This window comes from Harmonia axyridis, chromosome 6 (assembly GCF_914767665.1).
Source record: "Harmonia axyridis chromosome 6, icHarAxyr1.1, whole genome shotgun sequence".
Taxonomy (NCBI): domain Eukaryota; kingdom Metazoa; phylum Arthropoda; class Insecta; order Coleoptera; family Coccinellidae; genus Harmonia; species Harmonia axyridis.
In genome coordinates, this window is record NC_059506.1 from 1,761,502 (window position 1) to 1,785,188 (window position 23,687).

Below are 23,687 nucleotides of genomic sequence, written 5' to 3' on the forward strand. Positions count from 1 at the left end.
TGGTTGGCCAAATCAGAATTATCAATCAATATGATGATCATCCATATATTTTATCGGATAAATGATGGAACATGGGCATGGGAAAGTTATTCCATTTGTTTATTTTCATATTTTTCCAAAACAAAAATTTTACAAATTCGATTGGAAATGATATACAGATAATTTATGACCAATTTTCATTTCATTCGAAATGAGTTAATAAAAAAAAACGTTTATGGATGAATTTTTAATACCTACTCGAAAACAAGAAATTCTTGAGTTCAACTTTATTATTTTTTGAAAACGTTTGAAATCGCTTGAGAAATAGGTAGAATCCATTCGTCTGAAGCTTTTCTCGAAAAATATGACAAAATAAACATGAAATTTGGTAAAAAATCAGTTCTTATATCACTTATAGCGCATCGATCCTTCATACTCAGGATTACGATCCATTAATTTTGAAGGTTAAAAAAAGGATTCAAATTCATAAAAATTCTCATTTTCAGATATTGAATAGTTACAAAAATCAGTTGTTATATCGCAATGATTCTCCATACTCAGGATTACGATCCATTAATTTTGAAGGCAAAAAAGACTCATTTTTTTTCGTAAATTCTCATTTGCAGAAATTGAAAACTCATTAAAATCAGTTGTTATATCGCCATGATTCTTCATACTCAGGATTACGATCCATTAATTTTGAAAGCAAAAAGAGGACTCATTTTTTTTTCGAAAATTCTCATTTTCAGAAAATATAGTCGGAAAAAAGAGAAGTAAGGAAATGACATTCATTATCAACAAATTTTCATCAATTGAGAAGCACCATATCAATTAGTCGGTTAGAGCGATAAGAATTAGTATGTTCCTCTTCCTCAAACAAATATAACCTTTCATATGAATTATTTTCTATTTGCAAACGAACAGAAATGAACAAATCATGAGGTATTTCGAAGTAGCCTCAAGGCTTATAGTGCAAGAGCCTAATAAATCATTTCAAGGTAATTTTACCAATTTTCCATACACATCAAGTCCTCCATTTTTTAATTTTTGAAAGGCTATGGCTTGGGACAGAGGCATATACAAATACTATTGCAATTTTCGATGGCAGCAATATACGTCGCAATGAATATGGCTCTGCCAATTGCAATAATACCTATGACACATCCAAAGAGTTCAGAAGATATTGGAGTCACGGTAAGTAAATTAGTTTCTCCCAAAAATCTTACCATTCTTCATATACATGATATATTCAAAAATATCTCATTTATTGAAGTAGAAAGTCTTTTATTTGTTTCTCATTTGTAAACGTCAGTTTCCAAAAACACAATATTAATCAAGAAAGTTTATTTTATCAAGTCACTAACTTGTAAAACTGACAGTTAACTTGCAAAATTTTTACAAGTTAGTAGTATTATTTACATTAGAAAATTTTGTTTTATCGTCATATATGTTGAAAATCATATATACTATTGTTTGACGCAATGTCACAATAACGTATTTTCCCATATCTTCGACATCATTCATGTTTAAGGAGAGAATTTTGTCACATCGACAACATCCAAAAATCCCAAATATTGTTACAATTTTCGCCAGCAACCACTGGTCATCAGGAGCATGTAAAAGAAATTGTTCAGCCTCTTCTTTACTTAATACCTTGGCCTTTTTTGGCGTATAACGCTCATTTTTTCGTTTCAGAAACGCTATTACCTTTTGAAATCTGCAAATGACAACTAAACGTCATATTTTTCAATAAAATTTTTAAGGAAAATAAACCTGCGAACAGGGGCATTTTCTTTCGTTTCCAAGCAGCTTTTCAGCATAGACCATTTTGCCCATAAAGTATTAGGGCTGAATCTAGTTGATAGTTGATTAAAGTAGACCAACAAAACATCTTCAGTTACCCCAATCACACTATTTTTGTTTTGCCACTTTTTGAAGTCGTCGTATTCTCGTTCGTACCTTGAAGCTTATTTTGCAGGTAATAAACTTGAAGCTACACTACTGGCTGCCTCAATAACTTTTTTTGGTACATTCATTCTCGCTTTCGCCAAAACAAATGTAAAGAAAAATAAACAGACATGTTCATGGCAACGCTTCCATAGCTTACATAGACTTATATATATGTCTATGATAGCTTACGACATTTGAGACAAATTATTGAGATTTTTTGGAATTTATCTAACCTTTTTACAAATGAGAAACAAATAAAATATAAAACAATACACGCAAGGTAACGGGTTTTACTGGCTCAAGGAGGTAACTGACTCGCCTGCGGCTCGTCAATTATATCCTCCATTCGCCAGTAAAAACCCTCTTACCTTGCTAGTAATGTTATATACTATATTTTGTTATTCTAATAAAACGAAATTTTCAGTCATTCCCGAATTGGACAGACCAAAGTTTGATCCTTGTGGCAACCCAAACTGGCTACGCAGTTACCCAGCTTTTCGGGAGTTGTATATCAGAATATTATGGTTACACCTTTGTGATGCCATTTTCGATGTTCCTTTGTTCGATATTCTGCTTTCTCACACCTTTGCTAACTGAAAATTTCGGATCTCAGGGATTGATATTATGCCTGATGATCCAAGGAGCTGGTCAAGGTTTTTCTCTTCCTGTCATACCAGATTATTTGAATAGATGGGTGCCTATCTCAGAAATTAATTCAATAGGGTCCTTCATGTTTGCTGGTGAGTAACAGACACAAAAAAATTAGAAAATAATTGAGATAATGTCAGGAGCGCTCGTTCATTGATACAGCCTTGGAGACCACAAACTTGTATACATTAACGCGATACGACGCTATTTTACGGTTAAGCGCTGAAATTTTCCAATTTTTTTTCGACACAGTATTACTAGGCTGCATAAGAGTTGCATTATAACATTGTTTGGAAATTACGCAGGGTGTACCTAAAAAGTGTGAATGGCATTTATTTTTTTATGGAATACCCTGTTCATTATTGAATTTTCAGATCTTATAACTTCGAAATGTATGAATTCATTTGAATGATATTTTGAAGAAGAATTTTGAAAGAATAGAGGTAATAACTGACTTTTTTGAGAATTCCACTTGGTGATACAATACAATACAACTAATTCAAACGTTGATATCAGTGGTAGGAATAACGAGACCTTTTTTGAAGACGATACGCAGACCAAGCACTAAAACGCTTCACGATATTTATTGGATTCTGGTCGAAACAATGTAAATATCGATTTTGGGGTTTGATACTTGGGGCCAGTTTCATTATCCATCAGAAAAGGCACCCCTTGAAAAAAATAGTTTCATCAGAAAGTCGCCTTCAAATGGATCTTGAAAGCAGCTCCGGTTACATGAACATATTAAAGAAAGCTTTCTTTTATTCGTGAGTGTTAAATACTCTGAGAACTAGTGATTTCTTGTCTGCATTTGCTAATATTTTATAGATATTGAAATTTTGTTGAATTGAAATTGAAATTGAATTGAAATTTTTTGTATAAAGTGAAAGTGGATGAAGGTCCTTAATTTTAAATATCGGGTATTTTTTTTAGCGAGATATATAAATTTAAGTTCGCATTACTGTTCAAGACGGCGATCGATTTAACAGCTGTCAAGCGATTTATTCTAAGCTTGGTTTGGCAATTTATCGTGAATAGACTCACGTCTGAACAACGCTTGCAAATAGTGCAATTTTATTTCGAAAGTAATGGTTCTGTGCGGAATACGTATCGCGCACTACGTCCATTTTACCGTCGACAAAGTCGTCCATCAGAGCAGTTAATTCGATTAACCATGGAACGTTTTCGCACCACGTTTACTCTTGTTGGTAACTCGCATCCCCAGAGACGCCGTACGGTGCGTACAGAAAAAGCAATTGCTGCTGTAGAGCGAAGCATTGAGGAAGACCCGAATGAGTCTATCAGTCATCGAGCACAGGAATTGGATCAGTGTCCATCCACTTTATGGAAGATTTTGCGGGAGGATCTTGGTTTGCGTGCTTACAAACTCCAACTCGTGCAAGAATTGAAGCCAAACGATCATCAAGTAAGGCGTAGATTCGTCGAATGGGCCCAAAATGAGATTGCCGTTGTTCCCGATTTTCATAAGCGAATTTTGTTAAGCGATGAAGCGCACTTCTGGTTGAATGGCTACGTCAACAAACAAAACTGCCGCATTTGGAGTGGAGCTAATCCTCAAGTGTATGTCGAAACACCGTTACATCCAGAAAAACTGACTGTTTGGTGCGCTTTATGGGTTGGTGGAATCATTGGTCCGTACCTCTTCAAAAACGATGATGGCCAGAACGTTACAGTCAATGGTGATCGGTATAGAGCCATGATTACTAACTTTTTCATTCCTGAATTGAACAACCATGATGTCCAGAAGCTGTGGTTCCAACAAGACGGCGCAACATGTCACACAGCTAGTGCCACAATCGATTTATTGAAAGACACGTTTGGTGACCGCCTAATTTCACGTTTTGGACCTGTGAATTGGCCTCCAAGATCTTGTGATTCAACACCGCTAGACTACTTTCTGAGGGGCTATGTAAAGTCATTGGTCTATGCGGATAAGCCATAAACCCGTGACCATTTGGAAGACAACATTCGCCGTGTTATTGCCGATATACGGTCACAAATGTTGGAAAAAGTCATCGAAAATTGGACGTCCAGATTGGACTACATCTGAGCCAGCCGTGGCGGTCATATGCCAGAAATCATATTTAAAATATAATGCCACAAGATTATCTTGCGGATAAATAAAATTCATGTCAATCGAATAATAATCCATCGTTGTTTTATTGCAATTTAAAGTTCTATATCTCTAAAAAAAACACCCTTTATGATAATTTCGACAAAAAAAATTGTGTGGTAGAGAGAAACGTGTGATGGAAATGACTCAAAAGAATGAAGTTATGTTTTGTAGTCGTAGTCCCGTAGTTGCCATAAAGGGCTAATATCGGGACTTTAAAAGGAACCACACTTCAAACCTTTTATTAACCTCAAAATTGGTTTATAAAAAATACCCCCAGTACCTCCTGTTAATACGCCCTTGGTACGGATATACCTTAATATTGAGGTCATTCAGACAGAAAATTAAAATTTGATTGAAGAGCCATCTAGTGACGAATCGTTAAAAATTGCTGATACAAAACTTTTGTTCGTTTTGTAATATTTCTTTGTTGATTTTCATAAAGACATTTCAAAAACTATAAAAATTTTGTGATGTTGTAATTTTTTGTTTCGGAATAGTAAATTCTATATTCTGAACAGTCTGCAGTCAACTGGTACTTTAACTTTAAAACCATTTTCAGCTAAAAATTTGAATATTTCAGACGATAAAATCAGATAAATGAACACATAGCTTCGAATTATATTGAATGGTTTATACTACATATATTATTTCGGTATTTCCAAATATGAATCAAATTGTATTGAAACGAAAATATTTATTTTTACATTTTTATTTATAAATTCAAAATATTCACATATATACAGAACTGAAGGATTGGTATATATAGGGTTCCAAACTACCGTAGTTAGTAATCACCCTGTATATGAATTCATCAATAAAATTACACTTAATCTAAAAAAAACGAAACGATTGAACACATTTTTCGTTTTCGTTAGTTATTAATATTGAGTAGCAGTTTTTCTTTTCCTGGTTTATATTTTTCATTCCTTCTTTCTTTTCATTCTTATTTATTGTTTATTATCTTCTGTTTTTTCTTTTGCTCTCATTTCTTTTTTTTGTTTGGCTGCCTTCAACTTTGAAGACAGATTCATGTATCTAATACAATCATCGACCCGTATTGTCGATTTTAATTTACCGAATTCTTGTGGTGGAATGAATTTCAAAATTTCCACCAGATAACCAAATTCGAGCATTCCAGCTTCATCAAATCCTATGCATCCAAAATCTCCAGAGTTCACAAATAGCTTCAACCCTGATCTATATCTATTTATCAGATCGCGACCGTAAATTGGGTATTCACGTTCGTCCAATAAATACAGGATTGTTCTCAAGTTGACGTTTGCACAGAATTCGCCGACTCTCTTTCTGTTCGACAGGAGAACGGTTGAGCACTTGAAGAATCTTGGTTCAATTTTGTATTCACGCATTGTGAACAAGTTCAAACGTTCCAATTCGTTCCTACATTTTTGTACATATGGTATATCCGGTATTAAATGACCTAATTGAAATATACCTTCGACATCTAGCAAAATCAAATATTTTAAAATCCATTGTTGTACAATGATAGAAGAATGTGATAATAGAACATCAACAAATGTTCTATTCTGTTCATCCAAAGCTTCCGCATCGACTCCGCTTTTCAGGAATAAATAAAGAAAATCTAAGACATGGTCACTATATCCAGCATAAAACATTAATGTGTGCAGAACTGTGTCTTTGTATATGTTCAATTGATTCACATCGGCTCCTCTGTCGATCAACAGTTTTGCACATTTCAACGCATTTTGTGCGTGATGGTTTTTTGCTAAAATATTCAGAGGGGTGCGGAAACAAATTTCAGTTGAATTCAGGTCCATTCCTATATCCAGCAAGAACCTGAATAATTTGTAATTTATATGCTCTTGGGAACATGAGACATGAAGTACTGAATTGGTGCGATTATCAGTCTCTTCGAAATTTGCTCCATAATAATGAAGAACCATCACTTGCTCGAGTTGGCCATGCTTCACTGCTAAGAACAATGGCGTTTCCCTGTTAGAGTTTTTGGCTTCAATGTTGCCAAAGACAGGATGCTCCAGAAGATATCTTGTGATTTCCAAATTTGGCAATGATGCAGCGATGTGCAATGGTGTGTTGCGCCAATAAAATGATTTTTCATTTTGATAAAAATGTCCTTGATAAAAATGTCCTTCCAAGGTGAACCGCACTAGATCTATTGACTGGTATGCAACAGCCGCTAAAACTTTCGTATTGGTACAATGACTGTACTCCAAATTATTAATCTTGGCCGAATGTGAATCGGGAAGCTCTACGTATTTCAAAAAAGAAACAAATTGTCTAAGCAACCGTTCATCTGAAATCAAATGAACAAAAATATTAGATATAAAAAAACAAGGAATTAACACTAAATAGTTCAATTTGTCATAGTAGCATAGAATATGTCAACTAGTAAAAAAAAATTGTATGATAAATATTCATATTGAAGAACTTATGATGAATATTTCTCTGCTGTCATAAATTCTATGTATAGGGAGAACAATTATCGAAAATTACAGCGAATATTTCCCTCCTGTCCAAAATTTCATTTAAATGGAGAACAATTATCGAAAATTACAGCGAATATTTCCCTCCTGTCAAAAATTCTATGTATATGGAGAACAATTATCGAAAATTACAGCGATAATTGTATTGTAGGAAGCGATAATTGTTCTGTTCATAGATACATAGTTTCTATGAATCTTACACAGTTCGAATCTATGGCATCTATGAAATCTATGTCGCCTTGACAAGTTAACAGTTCATTCGGGAAATATTCCCCTGAATTACACTCGTACATCAAAATGACCGGATAATTTCGCATTCCAGCGTGTTTTCCTTGAAAAACTGCATTCGGTCATTTTCAGTTTTGGAGAAAGAGCCCTCCACCTTCGGTGTCGGGCTCTTTCTCCAAAAATGAAAATGAACTCATGCAGTATTTATGACAACACGCTGTCATGCAAAATTATCGGTAATTTTGATGCACTGGTGCAATTACTTACGAATATGCGTGAAAATGAGGAGAGACAGAAAAAATTAATGGACAGATTATAGAATTTATTTCCACCAGCGGCGTACTATAAAAAAGGTTATGGGGCGAAAAAGAGCTTGTCTCCTGAAAAAATATCTCCTATAGTTTGTTACAATAATTCGGCATACTGGATACGTAAAAAACCCTAAAACGTAACCAATATTTCAAGTTTGATCTTTATATCTCAGAAAATAAAAAAACTAAAAAAATCTTCAATTTTTAACGCTCCGTAGTTCGAATATTAAGCGTTTGCGGACGTTTATAGAAAAAGTATCATTTTGACCTGAATAAACGAATATCCTGTACCTATGTTTTCAGACATAACCTAACTTAAGTTCATGAATCTCAACTCAGCTTTTGGTTTTGGGTAAAAATTCAAAATTGAAATATGGAATCAGATGATAAATTATAATTTGATGATGACCTATTCATTATTGAAATATCGATCTGCTAAATTGATGAAAGCTCGGTTTGGCAACCTCGCATTTATAATTGATGCTGGTTAAATAAACGTACATTGAGGTCTTGATAATTTGTATTTATTTTTATCAAATCAATATGAATTTTTTCAACTGAATCAATTACATATGTGTGCTTTTTTTGTCTCGCTGATGATTTGTGCATATAATTAATAAGAATGTTTTGGTAACAATTAAGGTTTCAACCTTAAAATTCGAAAACTATTGATTTATAAGCAAAATGATCGAAATATTGAATTTAATATCTACTCCTACTATCGTATCGTTATCGTACCATCAAACTCTTTAAAATATATTCCTTAAATGTTGAGATATTTTCAAATATAAAGGGTGTTTCATCATAAACTGGACAAGCATTTTTGCATTATGATATATACTGATATGGTTTCCTCAATCAAAATTTTCAGTAGTCATTCAAATTCAAGTATAATTGAAATAATTCAAAATTCTCAGTTGGTTTCAAAGATATCCTTCAATTTTATACATAATATTCAGAGTTAGAAATAGTTGATTTGTTTGTTATTAAAGTTAAGTTAAGTAAGGAAAAGAAAAGGTAGTTGAATGACACTATCATTGACAGTGGCATAGATAGACAGTACATAGAAAATGAGAGCATCGATTGGAGAATAGAGAGATGAAATGAAAATCCACGATAGCGGGAATAATAATTAAATAGAAACGTCAAGCAGAAATTTTGAGAAATTGGAAGGAGATTAATTTTGAGAATTTGAATCTGAAATAGATAGAATTTGAAGTTTGAAATGAGTTATTTACGACTTGAAGAAGGAATTATACAGACATTTAAAGAGTTTTGGAATTGGACTTGAAAAGGGAATTTGAAATTGGAAAGAATTTGGAGTTATAACATCGAAGTAGTATAGAAAAGGAGTTTTATTTCAAAAGACTATGAAACAAGAGTATGGAATTAGAAAGAAAGAAATATTGGATTAAATAGAAAAAAAATAAGGTTTTTTTTTTTAATTGTTTGTATAAAATTTCAATAGTTAGGTAATATTAGATAGGGTAGATAGGTTTGTTTGTCTTAAAAAAGAAAAAAATAAATTTTATAGTTTTCTCTGATCCCACCTGGGAAAAGAGTTATTTCGAGTAGAGAAAATTCATATGTTTGTTTGGATCTAATTAAGAAAATTTTCAAAATTCAAACTGAGAGATCCATTTCAATACCTACCTTGTTTTCGAAGCATAAGCGAGATACAGGGTGTTCAACATCATTCCTCAGCAATATTCTATTGAGTGTGGTGAGTTATGTATAACCTTTGAAGTTACAATTGCGGAAAACCTGCAATGTTCATTTTTTTTATCGCTTACCAAATAAAAATTCATTTTCTGAATGAATTCAATTTTCTAAGAACTTTGTGAAATATTTTTTCCTAAATCGAACAAATCGTGATCATTGCAGGTTTTCAGTCATTTCGAATTGTTTTTTCATAGGTCTGAATTAAGCACTCAAAAATACCAGAAATCGTTACTTCAGAGATTATACATAGCTTATCAAAATCAATAGAATATTGCTCAGAAATGACGTTGAACACCCTGTATCTCGCTTATGCGTCAAAAACGGGGTAACATTTATAAGGGAAAAATGATTTCTTTACTGTCATCTTCGCAGCTCTATATGATTGTCCAGTTCATAATGAAACACCCTGTATAAGCACAGTACAATTCACAAATAAAGAAAATAAATATAGGTCAACTTACCCTTAGTTTTCATCACCAAGTCCAATATTGTTTCGCTTCTATTGCCCTTTCGGTAATTGATCATCGGCTCTGCTTCATGCAAAAGAAGATACTCTATAATATTGTAATCTAAATCGCTAAAACTTCTATACATTCTTCTTCTGACTAACATCTCTAAATAATTGTTTAGAAATTTAAAATTACTAGATTTAGATGAAATAAGATCCACGATAGAAGCTTCCGAATCAGCTTCCACAAGCATGTCGTGAAACCATCTTGCTCTAACAAAATCAAGGCCATCCATGATTTTTCAGTTTGCTAAAATTCCGTTTAAATATGGCACACAAGTGGTACTTTATTCTTCGGTATGAAATATTCAACTGAGGCTTTCGGAAAAAATCATTGCTTTATATAGCCAAACTCAGGTAGAAATTGGGAAAATATTATCAAAAGTGAAAGCATAATATTTCTCAAGAAGAAATAAAGACTTTTCAGAAGAGTTTAAATAGTTCTCAATTATGTCCCAACTTACTGGGACTGAAATTCGAAAACAATTTGAAAGTGATTAGGATCATATGACTCAATTTTCATCAATAGATACTTAGAAATAACTAAGAAGGGTCATAAATTACAAGTGAGGATTTTGGAAAGAAGTTGAATAAATCCAACAGGTCCCATAAATCAAAAAATCTAATTCTGAAATTATCTATTAAATCTTTGAATCTTTCTTTCATACATTGACAATGTTTCAAATTGTGTGTGATTATTTTTCAAGGCTCGTATTCAAATGTTTGAATTGATGAAACTAGGATCTACCAATGGAGTTACATTAGTTATATTTTTGAAAATATTCAGGGAAAAAAATACCCCATCTAAATAATCAGATTATTATATAGAAATAGATAGAAATACCTCATAGAATTGAATATAATTTGTATAATACTTATTCAAAATGAAAGAAATCTGAAGGAGCTTTTATGTTACGAAACAGATATTAGTGTCATAATTATATAGTAGGAATTAGAATAACTTGTATTTAATAATAATCAAATTTATTTCCACCAAGTAACAACAGAGTCAATCAAATACCAATTATGTAGCTAACCATGAATATTTTGAATATCTTATTATCTCTCGCATTATTTTCTTAATGTTTTTCTGATAATACCTGTTAATTTTTTTTGACTTTCATTATCTGACGTATTTTTTGATATCTACTTTTTTGTCTAGAAGTACAATTCCAACTGACAAAATATTGAATTCAACCAAAAGAAAAATAAATTATACAGAACTGTTAATGAATTAATTGTTGGTGAACTGTTAATGAATAGTTAATGAAGTAAATTAACATTAAGACAGACGTAGGTTTTGGAATTTTTGCTTGATTTAATATAATTTTTCCTCGACAGCATCTTATATAAAATTTGTATAAAAAAATTACAAAGAAACCGAAACGTACGTCTGTCTTAATGTTAATTTTGATATTCAATTTATTAACCGTTCACTAAATCAGTACAGTTTGGGATCATTTATTTTTTATTATGTTGGTTTTAATATTTTGTCATTTGAAATTGTACTTCTAGACAAAAAAGTATATATCAGAAAGTGAAAGGTTTGGACAATGATATCACAATTTTGATATTATATCAGATTGCCTTCATTAAGTAGACATTTATAATAGACTTTTATATAATAAGATGAAACATTTTCAATAGAAATAAAGATAGCAGCTAGGTGCGGAGGAAATTATGAATATCCAAGTACAAATTCACAAATTTTCGAAATTCATACTTTGTGCGAGTATATATTTTTTCTTTTAATTCCGTAAATCAAAATGAAAAATTTATAAGCTCAATCTGCCGCCCCTTAAAATTACTGTCGTAGGTAGACGTACGTCTGTCTTTATTTTAATTTTGTTATTCAATTTATTAACCGTTTACTAAATCAGTACAGTTTTGGATAATTTATTTTTTATTTTGTTGGCTTTAATATTTTGTCAGTTGAAATTGTACTTCTAGACAAAAAGTATATGGCAGAAAGTGAAAGATTTGGACAATGATATCACAATTTTGATATTATATCAGATTGCCTTCATTAAGTAGACATTTATAATAGACTTTTATATAATAAGATCATTTCCAATAAAAATAAAGATAGCAGCTAGGTGCGGAGGAAATTATGAACATCCAAGTACAAATTCACAAATTTTCGAAATTCATACTTTGTGCGAGTATATATTTTTTTCTTTTAATTCCGTAAATAAAAATAAAAAATTTATAAGCTCCATCTGCCGCCCCTTAAAATAACTGTCATAGGTATACGTACGTCTGTCTTTATTTTAATTCTGTTATTCAATTTATTAACCGTTTACTTAATCTGTACAGTTTTGGATAATTTATTTTTTATTTTGTTGGCTTTAATATTTTGTCAGTTGAAATTGTACTTCTAGACAAAAAGTATATATCAGAAAGTGAAAGATTTGGACAATTATATCACAATTTTGATATTATATCAAATTGCCTTCATTAAGTTGACATTTATAATAAACTCTTATATAACAAGATGAAACATTTTCAATAGAAATAAAGATAGCAGCTAGGTGAGGAGGAAATTATGAACATCCAAGTACAAATTCATAAATTTTTGAAATTCATACTTTGTGGAGTATATATATTTTTTCTTTTAATTCCGTAAATCAAAATGAAAAATTTATAAGCCCCTTGAAATTTACTGTCGTAGGTAGACGTACTTGTCTCTATTTCAATTTTGTTATTCAATTTATTAACCGTTTACTAAATCAGTACAGTTTTGGATAATTTATTTTTTATTTTGTTGGCTTTAATATTTTATCAGTTGAAATTTTACTTCTAGACAAAAGTTATTATCAGAAAATGAAAGCTTTGGACAATGATGTCATAATTTTGATATTATATTGGATTTCCTTCTTCAAGTAGACATTTATAGGAGACTTTTATATAATAAGATGAAACGTTTTCAATAGAAATAAAGATAGCAGCTAGGTGCGGAGGAAATTATGAACATCCAATCACAAATACTTTATTAAAATTTCGAAAAGCTCGCAAAAGCTCCTGAATATTTATTTTATTTATTTCCAGCGAATGTACTGTCAGCAGCACTCTCCACCAAAATAACAGCTTTTATATCAACATCATTTTTGGGATGGACCTTCTCCTATTATATATTTGGGATCATGGGCTTCGTTTGGTCGTATATGATGATGAACTTTGGAAAAAATGCACCAGAGAGCAGCAATACAATTTCTACAGAAGAAAGAGATTTTATACTGGCGGAAAAAACAACAAACAAAAAGGTTGAACTAATTATTTTCTACTCCAACATATTTCAATTATTGAATCATCGTCAATTATTTCCAGATGTGTTCCTGTTCGAGAGAAGAGGTTGTTTTATTCGAGTAAAATGTGAAATCCTTACAGAATACGATATGCATTTCGTTTTTTAGGTCGCTTGGAAGAAGCTTCTCAATTGTCCTGCTCTGCTTGCTATTTGGGCTGCACATGCTGGAACATTTTGGGCGCTATGGTTGATGACTGCAGAAATTCCTAGTTATCTATTCAATGTTTTGAACTTTGACGTAGATCAGGTAGGTGTCTTCTGAATTCAGGATGTTAATAAAAAAAACACATCCTTTTTAAAAGATCCTATGAAACAACTACTAGGAAGGAGCCTGTGTCTGAAAATGTTTTCGAATGAGAGGTTTTAAGCCTTCATGAGAACATCCTATATTCAATATGATGTTTGTTATCAAGGTCAAGCAAATTTTTTTAATAGGGAAAAACTGGGAATATTTTTTTCGTTTTCTTCATGAAATGAATCGTTATTGAGTGTTTTATGCTAAGAATGGTTATGAGGAAAATCTTCTACACACACACACACTTGTTATGGAAAGATAAATAAATATAATTCAAGAATAAATTTTTAATTGAAAGATGCAAACATAAATCAAATTAATAGCACATTTCACCTAATTGAATCTCCAAAAGTTTCCCCATGATTATCAATGCATAGTTCTATCCTCTGTTCAAAGATACAACGGTCGATTGAAGCATCGATTAATGAGAAAAAACAATATTAAATGAATCATTAATTATATCATCGTACGAAATCATATTCATTAGTATATTTCAAAAAGCGTTTAGCAATTGTTTATGTGGAGATCTTGAAATATTGGTTATTTGTCTCTGTATATAAAACTATATTTCAATTTCTGTTAATTATTTCAATTATTCTCCAATTTTCGAAATTCGTACTTTGTGCGAGCATATTTTTTTTTTAATTCCGTAAACCAAAATAAAAAATTTATAAGCTCGATCTGCCGCCCCTTAAATTTTATTGCCGTAGGTTTCAGTCAACTCATCCTGCTGGTAATTATGCCACTTTCCACAATAGAATCAAATCATAAATCAGAAATAGCATAGAAATGAGAAAGCTTTCTTGGAATTTGAAATTCAGATTCAATGAAGTGGAAAGAGTACCTGTCATTCTCTTCTTTTGAAACTTTCCTTTGAGATGATTTGAAGATAACATCTTCTTCGAGTTTGGTTAGTTATCAGGTAACACAAAACCATTATTTCCATAAATTTTCTGAAATTACTCACCAAACCTTTCAAGTAAGTCATTCTTCATTCCCTATATTAGGTCGATTTTCAAAATTTTGAAGAATTGGGTTTTTGTTTCGTTTTTAAATAACACCCCACGAAAGTGATTGTTAAACTAGATCTCAAAACAATAAAAACGATAAATTATTTATCGAATATTAATTGATAATTAAATGCTCGATTGATGTACAAATCGGTTACTAAATTTATTGATCAACCTTATTTCTACTAATATCAGATCAACATCAATTGACTTATACTTATATTTTATAAAAATGAAGTAGCAAATTTGATTTTATGAAAAAAATAAAAATTCCATATACACCGTGTCCGTAAAGTATGGAACAAATTCATTTTTAGCTAAACAGACCATTTTAAGAAATAATCCTGAAACACGTCGATTTTTGATTTTGAATTAACGTATTTTAAAATAATAATCTAATATACAGGGTGAATTACTTTCGAGTAATGACGTCACCGTCATTTTTTTTTAATGAAGCACCGCCATTTTGTCTCAATTTTCCTATTACTCTAGCTGAGCTGATTCCAAAACTGTATCACATGTTGATTCCAATTGGTACAGGGTGGACAAAAATACAATAGTTTTGTGTGTGCTCATAAAGTAACGCGTAACATTCTTTATTACTTAAATTAACAATATTATCAAAAATACTTATGGTCTAGCGGCAATTGGTTTGAATGTAACACCCTGTAGTTTGTTACATTTTTCGATTAATAAAAACGTATAAAAATAAGAAATAATTTCTTTCATATTCTGTCTGCTAGACCACAAGTACCAAACATGTTTGGAAGCAGCTCATTTTTATTAATCTTAAAATGTAACAAACTACATTCAAACCAATTGCCGCTAGACAATAAGTATATTTGATATTATTGTTAATTTAACTAATAAAGGATGTTACGCGTTACTTTATGAGCACACACAAAACTATTGTATTTTTGTCCATCCTGTACCAATTGAAAGCAACATGTGATACATTTTTGGAATCAGCTCAGCTAGAGTAATCGGAAAATTGAGACAAAATGAGGGTGTTCTATTTGAAAAAAAATTACGGTGTCGTCAATACTTGAAAGTAATTCAGCCTGTATATTAGATTATTATTTTAAAATACGTCAATTCAAAATAAAAAATCGACGTATTTCAGGATTATTTCTTAAAATGCTCTGATTAGCTAAAACTGAATTTGTTCCATACTTCACGGACACAGTGTATAGTTATTATCGTATATAACTATATAGGACACTGCTAATAAGTATTAGCAGTGTTGGATTTACAGATTTGCCGCCTGTAGGCTATTCAACTTTTGCCCCTATGGAATTTGATATACTTGATTTTCTATCAATGAAATTATAACTTTATGATTTGTGCTCCATCATCCTAGTTGCATCAGCTTTTACCGGAGGGTTAGTAGATATTATTGAGAACTGAAGTGCAGTATCAGATCTTGATTATTTTTACAATAAAGAATTATCAAACAACATTATTTTGATCAAAAAATCTAAATCATATAAATACCACTTTTGGAGTAAGGTGAAGTGTAAAGCTTACAAAGTGAATATACATTTGGCGAAAGTTGATAAATATTTTATATCTCACTAATAGCATAGTATAAGGAAAGCCAACCGCCGTTTGACGGCAAGGAAATAGTCACCAGGGGTCGCTACTGTAGTTGGATTTGGAGAAGTAACTCGATAATAGATGGCACTGAATCATGAGCTATAGATGGCGCAGAAATAATACGATAATTCATTCTGTGGCGTGGTTGAAAAGGGGTTGCATGACATTGCCAACAATTTTTATGTTATTATTAAGTTATCACAAATACACGCCACTGGCGTAAATGCTTATTACAGAGCAGAAGAAATATCAAAATATAGAAATCTTCTGACCACTCTATTTCAAATATTTTAGTTCTTCAAAATAACACCAAATTTTTCAGAGGGCTCCACTTTACGGACCAATTTTTGACAGTAAAATTCGAGTTAAACGTGAGTACAACTAGATGGCGCTCAACATCAACAAAATCGAAAATAGCACTACACTGGCTTACTATCCTTTCCTTATACGATGCTGATAGTTTAAAAAAAAATACAATTAATTCCCTTTCTAAACATTCTGTTAGTAGGAATTACAGTTTAAGTTAAATCATAAGAGCATTATAATACCTTTTTGCGAGACTTTAAATTCGCAAAATCATTAATTATATCACTGAACAAAATCTTATTAATTAGTATATTCCACAAAGCGTTTTGTTTTTATTCATGTTGAGATCATGAAATATTGGGTATTTGGCTGTGTATATGAAACTTTATTTCGATTTTTGTTAAATATTTCCAAGGGGTCGCTGTTTGATAAAAAACTAGCAAGGATACTGAAATACAGTTACGAAGCCCAAACAGACCATAATGCATTCCCTTGACTTCATAAGTTCTCAGCTCCAGAGAATTCAACAGAGGCCTGGTTATAGTGCCTTGGATAATCTGATTTTTTTTTGCAGGATGGAGACATAGTAGGAGATGCATACTTCATGTCATGGCTCTTCAGTTTTGTCATGAGTGGTGTTACAAGCTATCTCATTGGTAGTAAAATACTTTCTTCGAATTTCACCAGAAAAGTAGCACAAAGCATTGGTAAACTTGAATTTTCTTTACCTAACCACTCATTAAACTCAAACTTTATATTTCAGCTTCATATTTGGCTGCAGCCTGTCTCATAACTCTCGGTTTTCTATCAGATCGCCGCTGGGTGGTTTTCTTCATAAATGTCACCTTTTCCGCACTTACCGCAAGTTTCTGGGGTTTCATGCTGAACTATAACGATATTGTGCGAGAGAGAAGTATGATAACACACATAGGTGGTTTCATTGGCACTGTGACAACTCTAGTTCCAGCTCTTTTGAAGCAATTCATAGTGACAGATCAGGTATTTTTGGAGAAATGTACACACATAGTCAAAAGTCTTGGTCGCCCTATCAACTCTCATATTGTAATGTATAATGACAATTTGATGTGTGTGGAATCTTCACTATCTTATCACTCAAATGAAAACAATATACCAGCATAAAATGTTTCTTGTCCGGGAGAATAAAGCTGTATTCGAAGTTAATCAGTTTTCAGCTAACAACGAGAGTTGTTGTTGAATATTTCCCTCCTGTCAAAAATTCTATGTAAATGGAATGCAATAATGAATCAAAAATAAATAATCGATATACACTGATCAACAATTGCTAGGGATCACTTATGAGCTTCTCTTCATTTGTATTTTTTTCAAGTTATCTCGTGAATATCTGTACATTATATGTTCTCCAAGGAAAAAGTAAGATGTTTTGAGTTGATTATATCATAGTCTTCCTCACTTCATCGGCTCTTGTTCACAAAATCGATTATTATCTGTAGGCTGTTACAGGTGGAGTGAAAAGCAATGTGATATTTGTTATTAAATCTGTTTTTTTCTCTCGTTCAAACACAAAAGGTGACAATAATTGAAGAAATGAGAACAATATCAGCTTATCAGTCATGCCGAGAAGACGTTTGGCTCCTGTGCAACTGGACCAAATCATACGGTGGATACAGGAAGGTTTGTCCCAGCGAGAAGTGTCCCGGCGGTTGAATGTTTCGCAAAGTGTCGTGAGTCGGGCTTGGAATAGGTTCATCCAAAACGACTCAGTAGCTTATGTTCATCGGGGAAGTCGGCAGCGCAGTACAACAGCTGCCCAAGATCGTCTTTTGATCCTCAATGCTAGGAGAAATCCCACTTACCCGGCGTCGCGGCTCAATAGATCACTGAGAGTTGCAACAGGAGTTCTAATTTCGAACCAGACTGTAAGACGACGACTACATGTTCGTGGTTTGAGAGCACGTAGGAGGGTACAGCATCCCCGTTTGAATAGGGAACACCGGGTTCATCGACGGCAATGGGCTGAGGAGCACCGTAATTGGACAGTTGAAGATTGGAGCCGATGTTTATTTACGGATGAGTCTAGATTTCGTTTGGTCAACTCCGATGGACGTATTCTTGCTTGAAGGGAAAGAGGTCGAAGGTATGCAGAACAGCTTATGGTACCCACAACAGCTTTTGGCGGAGGTTCTATATGTGTATGGGGAGGCATTTGTTTGAACCAACGCACAGAGTTGGTTGTTCTGCAGAACACCACCATGACCAGCCGGAGATATCACGATATGATTATTGAACCCATAATTGTTCCGTTTGCGGCTGCCGTGGGCGATAATTTCATTTTAATTGACGATAATGCCCGTCCACACCGTAGTCGTCTGGTTAATGAAGCGCTAGAAACTCATGCTATTGATAGGATGGACTGGCCAGCTCGCTCTCCAGACATGAATTGCATCGAACATGTCTGGTCTGAGATGTCTAGACAATTGTCAACCTTAGAACAACCGATCAATAACCTGGAGGACCTTTCTAACGCTTTACGGGATATTTGGACGAATTTGTCCCAAAATTTTATAAATCGTTTGATCGAAAGTATGCCTCGTAGGGTAGAATGCTTGAGACGAGCTCGTGGGGGACCAACTAGGTACTAGCTTAACCGAAACTTCAGCCTTCTTGTGGTTTCATCATAAAATTTTTATGTTATTCAAACACAGAATTTTGAGTGTTTTTAATAAAGTCTTTTTTTCTCTCCAACTTTCCATTTTTCATTCTTTTCTCAAGTGAACCATTTTATCAACTGAAAATACTCTGATATCTGACTAAATTTATAATCTTGGAGAGAATATTTCAGAAATAAATTTAGAACAAGTAAGTGATCCTATCAAGTGTTGAGCAGTGTGTTTGGATTATTTCCCATTTTCCCTATTTTGAGTAACAAATAAAGATTTTCTATCAAATATATTGCAATAGAAATAGAGGAAAATATTCATCTCATTTCCAGAACATTGGTTGTTTATTTCTTGAGAAACCTATGGGCGCCAAGACTTTTGACGTTGTGTGTATTTTCTGAAATGTATTGAGATATTTTATTTCAGAAAAATGGTTTTCAATGGTCTATTATGTTCTGGTTGACTGCGGGTGTTGTGGTTTTGTCAAATACAGCATTCTTTTTTTATTCTTCGGGTGAACTTCAGAAATGGGAGTCAAATGGTGATGTGGAAGGTGAGTAAAATAGCCATTTCGAACTTTGAAATATAGCACTATTTGCTAATTGGTTGGATCACTTCATCACAAAAACGAGAATAATTTCTTAAAAGAATACCCCTTGGTTCAAAATCAACGTCAGATTAGGTATAGCTAAATAATGAAAATATTCCATTCTTAGAGAAATACTGTTTTGAAAATTTCTTAAATGATTGAAATACCTGGAAGAAACGATTATTATTTAAAACAGCTTGGGAACACATAAGTGAACAAATAATGGAAATGAACTCATTCGAAAAGAAATTGAAGAATTAATGTTATCCTAATAAGGTGAAATGATCTGATCACAAAAATTGATCAACAAATTAAAATTTGCTCCAATATTTTCCATAATTTGATGCGTAACCAGAAAATCCTTGCTATCATTTAAGTTTTAAATATTTAGGAAATAAAAGTTATATAATTTCAACAAGTATTTTTATGGAAATGAAATATTTCTGTCACTCAGCTATACCTTTTCTGAAAACTGGAATTCCTTTCCGCCTAGTGTTGTTCATTCAATTAACAATTTCAAGAACTTTTATGACGCTCTTTGGTTTTGTTTGATCTTAATGGCATCTTTGTTTATTTCAGTTATTTTTCTGACCTTAATTGTTTTTTTTTTGCAATTGATTTGTTCAAACACTGTTCTCATCTTGTGCGTAGCTACTTACAACAAACTGTACTCATTAATGTGTAGAGGAAAGTCGCCTTATTTTGGATAGTTGCCTAATTTTGGATACCGCATTATCTCAATATCCGTTTACAGTTCCCTTTGATTGAATACACAGAACGAAGCACCCCTAACATAAAATGATCCCGTGTGAAGCACATACTACTACTATTCAATACTAGGTGGCAAAATAATATTATGTGTTTATTTGTAACAACGAGTTTTTCGTTTCACCTCGTATAAACAGTTATAAAAAGGTAAGTACTTAGAGTAGGATAGTGTAAGTTTACGAGGATGTATAAGAATAGTGGTAGAATAAGACTGTGTATTTGAAATAAGAATTACTCTTATGGACATTTTGATTTTAATCACCTAACCTAGAGTCTAGTGGTTGCCTAATTTTGGATAGGAGAGGCTTCCTAAAATTGGATATCCAAAATTAGGATTTTCTTATAGAAAGACAGTAGAAAAAAATTCCTTAAAAAAAAGGAAAGTCGCTAAAACTAGAATCCTTTGGAAAAACTAAAAACAAGACGATTGTTAAAACTAAGAAGATAAAAAAGAGTCAAAAGGTTGAAGAAGAAAGTGACTCCTAACAACATTTTGTTTTTGACGATGACTCAGAAGCGTATTTTCTGCTCTGGAAAGTTTTCAGCAGACCAACATCGAAAAGGCAGGATACAGTGTTCAGTTTGTTTCCAATGGGCACACAAATACTGTGATAGTAGTGAGAAAACGAACGCTTATGTGTGTGATTTTTGCTCGGAAAAATAGGTTCCCAATTTTGGATAGGGTATCCAATTTTGGGAACCCTTTTTTTTTATTTGAAAAAGTGCTATATTTTACTTTGGTCCATTGATTATGTTCTTTTGAGTTAATATAAATATTTTTGTGGGCGTATACTGTTTTTATTGAGTTGATAACATATATTAGGCACAAAAAAAATAATAAAATATCTTTTTTCCACACAAAAAAAGTTGAATGAAAAAAGCTATCCAAAATTAGGCGACCTTCCTCTATATATTGAATCCTATAGGACCCTGTCCTCGATTCAAATCATTTGTGAATAAAATTACCTCTGAACATGCTTTTGAACCTATAGGTAGTATATTATTCGATTATATGCACTTTCTATTAAATTTTTAGCACATAGTACATTTGGAGAGATTATTCAAAATCACCGTTCTTGAAGCGTTGAAACCACTCTCGGCACTTTATTTCACTAATAGGTATTTGGGAGCATTCGATGAGCCTCTGCCGCAGATTTCTTCTTATTAAAACAGAAAATTAAAACCATCCCGAAATGTAGAGAATTTGGCTTGTAAGCTGACATGCTTAATCGAGAATAACTTTATGATGCAGACTCAAATCGACTAATATTTCGATAGCGTTATGTTAACAGATACCTAAGCTTATTGTTCGACATCTACGACATATTTAATCCGACTAACACTTACCGCTACACCCATCTTTTGCAAAACGGCGGAATCAAAGTTGTACACCTAATAAAAGATAATTTCATAATTGTTGATCTATTTTATCTCTGTAAATTTTCATATTTCAGAACAAGGTGAATGCTCAACTCACGGTGGGGAAGCCAAATATTTGATGCAGGCACCAACAGAAACTATAAAAACTTATGGAAACACTAGTTCCCAAGGTATAAAGCAAGGTGTCATGTCTAGAGAATGATAATTTTCAATTATTTCAGTTGAAGAACCCACAAAGACTGAAACGCATGATAAAGTTCCTGAAGAGAAGGTACATACAGAAAAAGTCGGAACAGAAAGCGAAACAGAATAATTCAGGAATATCTATGAAGCATGACGTGTCAATGACTAAGGTGTAAGATAGTGTTATCAAATATCGTCATGTATTCAACGACTAACTTAAACGAATATACTTATATTCTGAAGTTTCAGTTTTTTATTTTATCATCGGGGAAAGTGTTTCATTTTCCAACATTCATCAGTAGATATGTATCACTGAGAGTCAAAGTATTCAAAAAACAAATTATATGACACAAATAAATGAATAAGCTGGTTCATATCAACATGCGGTTATATATAAACCGGCAAAAGTTAGTGAAACTGTAAAAATCTCGACGAAGTTTTTAGTTCGTTTATTAAGAGTAAGTTAACAAATCGACCTTCAATTTCAATTGACCCTTGAGTCTCAAATGATTTGCACCAAAATATTCCCCCTCAACTTTAACTAAGAGACCTTTAATCTGAGTATGCATTTATCTAATGATTTTGTATCAATCTCGTTGTATATATTTGTGTTATGTGGTTGTAATCACTGTTTCACTTTTTTTGAGACTCAAAGATTGAAACGGTTGACGGTGAATCTGGTGCTATTGCTTGTGTTCAAATTTAAAATATGTACATACTCGAAAGAAAAAAGATCAAGGGGACTAAATTTCAGTGCAAGAGAAGCGACACATCTCTTTGGAATAGCACTCCAATATAAAAATATATTAGAAAGCAAGTAGACAAATGCAATAACGAATTATGAAGAGAGTGGAGGAGGCCAACTGCTACAACAGTTGTGAGAATCTTGGCTGGGTAATACATTAGCTGAAAAATATGAACAGTTGGCAGATAAAAAACTTATTCATAGCTGATAAGACAATAAAAAAGTTTCAATAGCAGAAAATGATGCTGAGGAGGAGCATAAACTCAGAATGGAATGTCTTAAACTGGATGTCGAAATAAAGAAAAATCAACGGAAGAAGTTGTCCCGTTGAACCTGATATATTTATCAAGATATTTTTTATTTCATTTCGAGGGCTAATTAATTAATTAATGAAGAATAAAATTTTATTTTCAACTTATCTTTTTTATCTTTCATCGATAACTTATCACAGTTTTTCAATTCCAAGAGTTATTTAAATTATTTAAATCATCTTCAAAGAAATCCTTCACCAGGAACTCATCAAAAAGTTCCATCTTCCAAAATAACGAATCTTTCTCTTTATTTTAACAACTAAGTCAACTAAAACATGTGAATTAGCCGACTAGGTTGTTTATGTTCTTCGATATTTAAGGTTAGGAAAACGAAATTTGGTGAGTTAGCTGAGGTTCATAAAGCTTTCTATTGGACAAATAATGAATTCCTTTTTACTACACCTATTAAATTAAGATATATGATCGAATATTAAAAATTCAATAACAAATTCTAGTCTCGTATTTTTTTGACTATCGTATCTTTCAACATTAAGACTGCTGCAAATGGTTCTCAACCTCTCAACCTGTCTTCAACCATTCTAGTTCATATCCAATCTTTCACCCTTGTGATTGCCCACGCATATTTTTCGAT

The 23,687-nt window shown here is 32.5% G+C and overlaps 2 protein-coding genes across 4 annotated transcripts; one reads left to right on the plus strand and one right to left on the minus strand.

Moving 5' to 3' along the window:
* Positions 1-833: 833 nt before the first annotated feature.
* LOC123682551 (putative inorganic phosphate cotransporter) lies at positions 834-22,282 on the plus strand. 3 transcript variants are annotated; one of them, XM_045621204.1, is made up of 11 exons: positions 834-977; positions 1,034-1,173; positions 2,354-2,669; positions 13,015-13,229; positions 13,294-13,317; positions 13,380-13,520; positions 17,055-17,187; positions 17,244-17,479; positions 19,546-19,672; positions 21,931-22,026; positions 22,078-22,282. In XM_045621204.1, the coding sequence occupies exons 1-11, from the start codon at positions 917-919 to the stop codon at positions 22,167-22,169; spliced, it is 1,581 nt and encodes a 526-aa protein (XP_045477160.1). In that variant the 5' UTR covers positions 834-916; the 3' UTR covers positions 22,170-22,282. The 3 variants fall into 3 exon arrangements, with proteins under 3 accessions (XP_045477160.1, XP_045477161.1, XP_045477162.1); XM_045621205.1 differs by having other exon boundaries at positions 22,084-22,282; XM_045621206.1 differs by lacking the exon at positions 13,294-13,317.
* LOC123682550 lies at positions 5,522-10,672 on the minus strand. The gene is made up of 2 exons (XM_045621203.1): positions 9,920-10,672; positions 5,522-7,007 (listed from the first exon to the last, which is right to left on the minus strand). The coding sequence occupies exons 1-2, from the start codon at positions 10,200-10,202 to the stop codon at positions 5,662-5,664; spliced, it is 1,629 nt and encodes a 542-aa protein (XP_045477159.1). The 5' UTR covers positions 10,203-10,672; the 3' UTR covers positions 5,522-5,661.
* Positions 22,283-23,687: the final 1,405 nt, after the last annotated feature.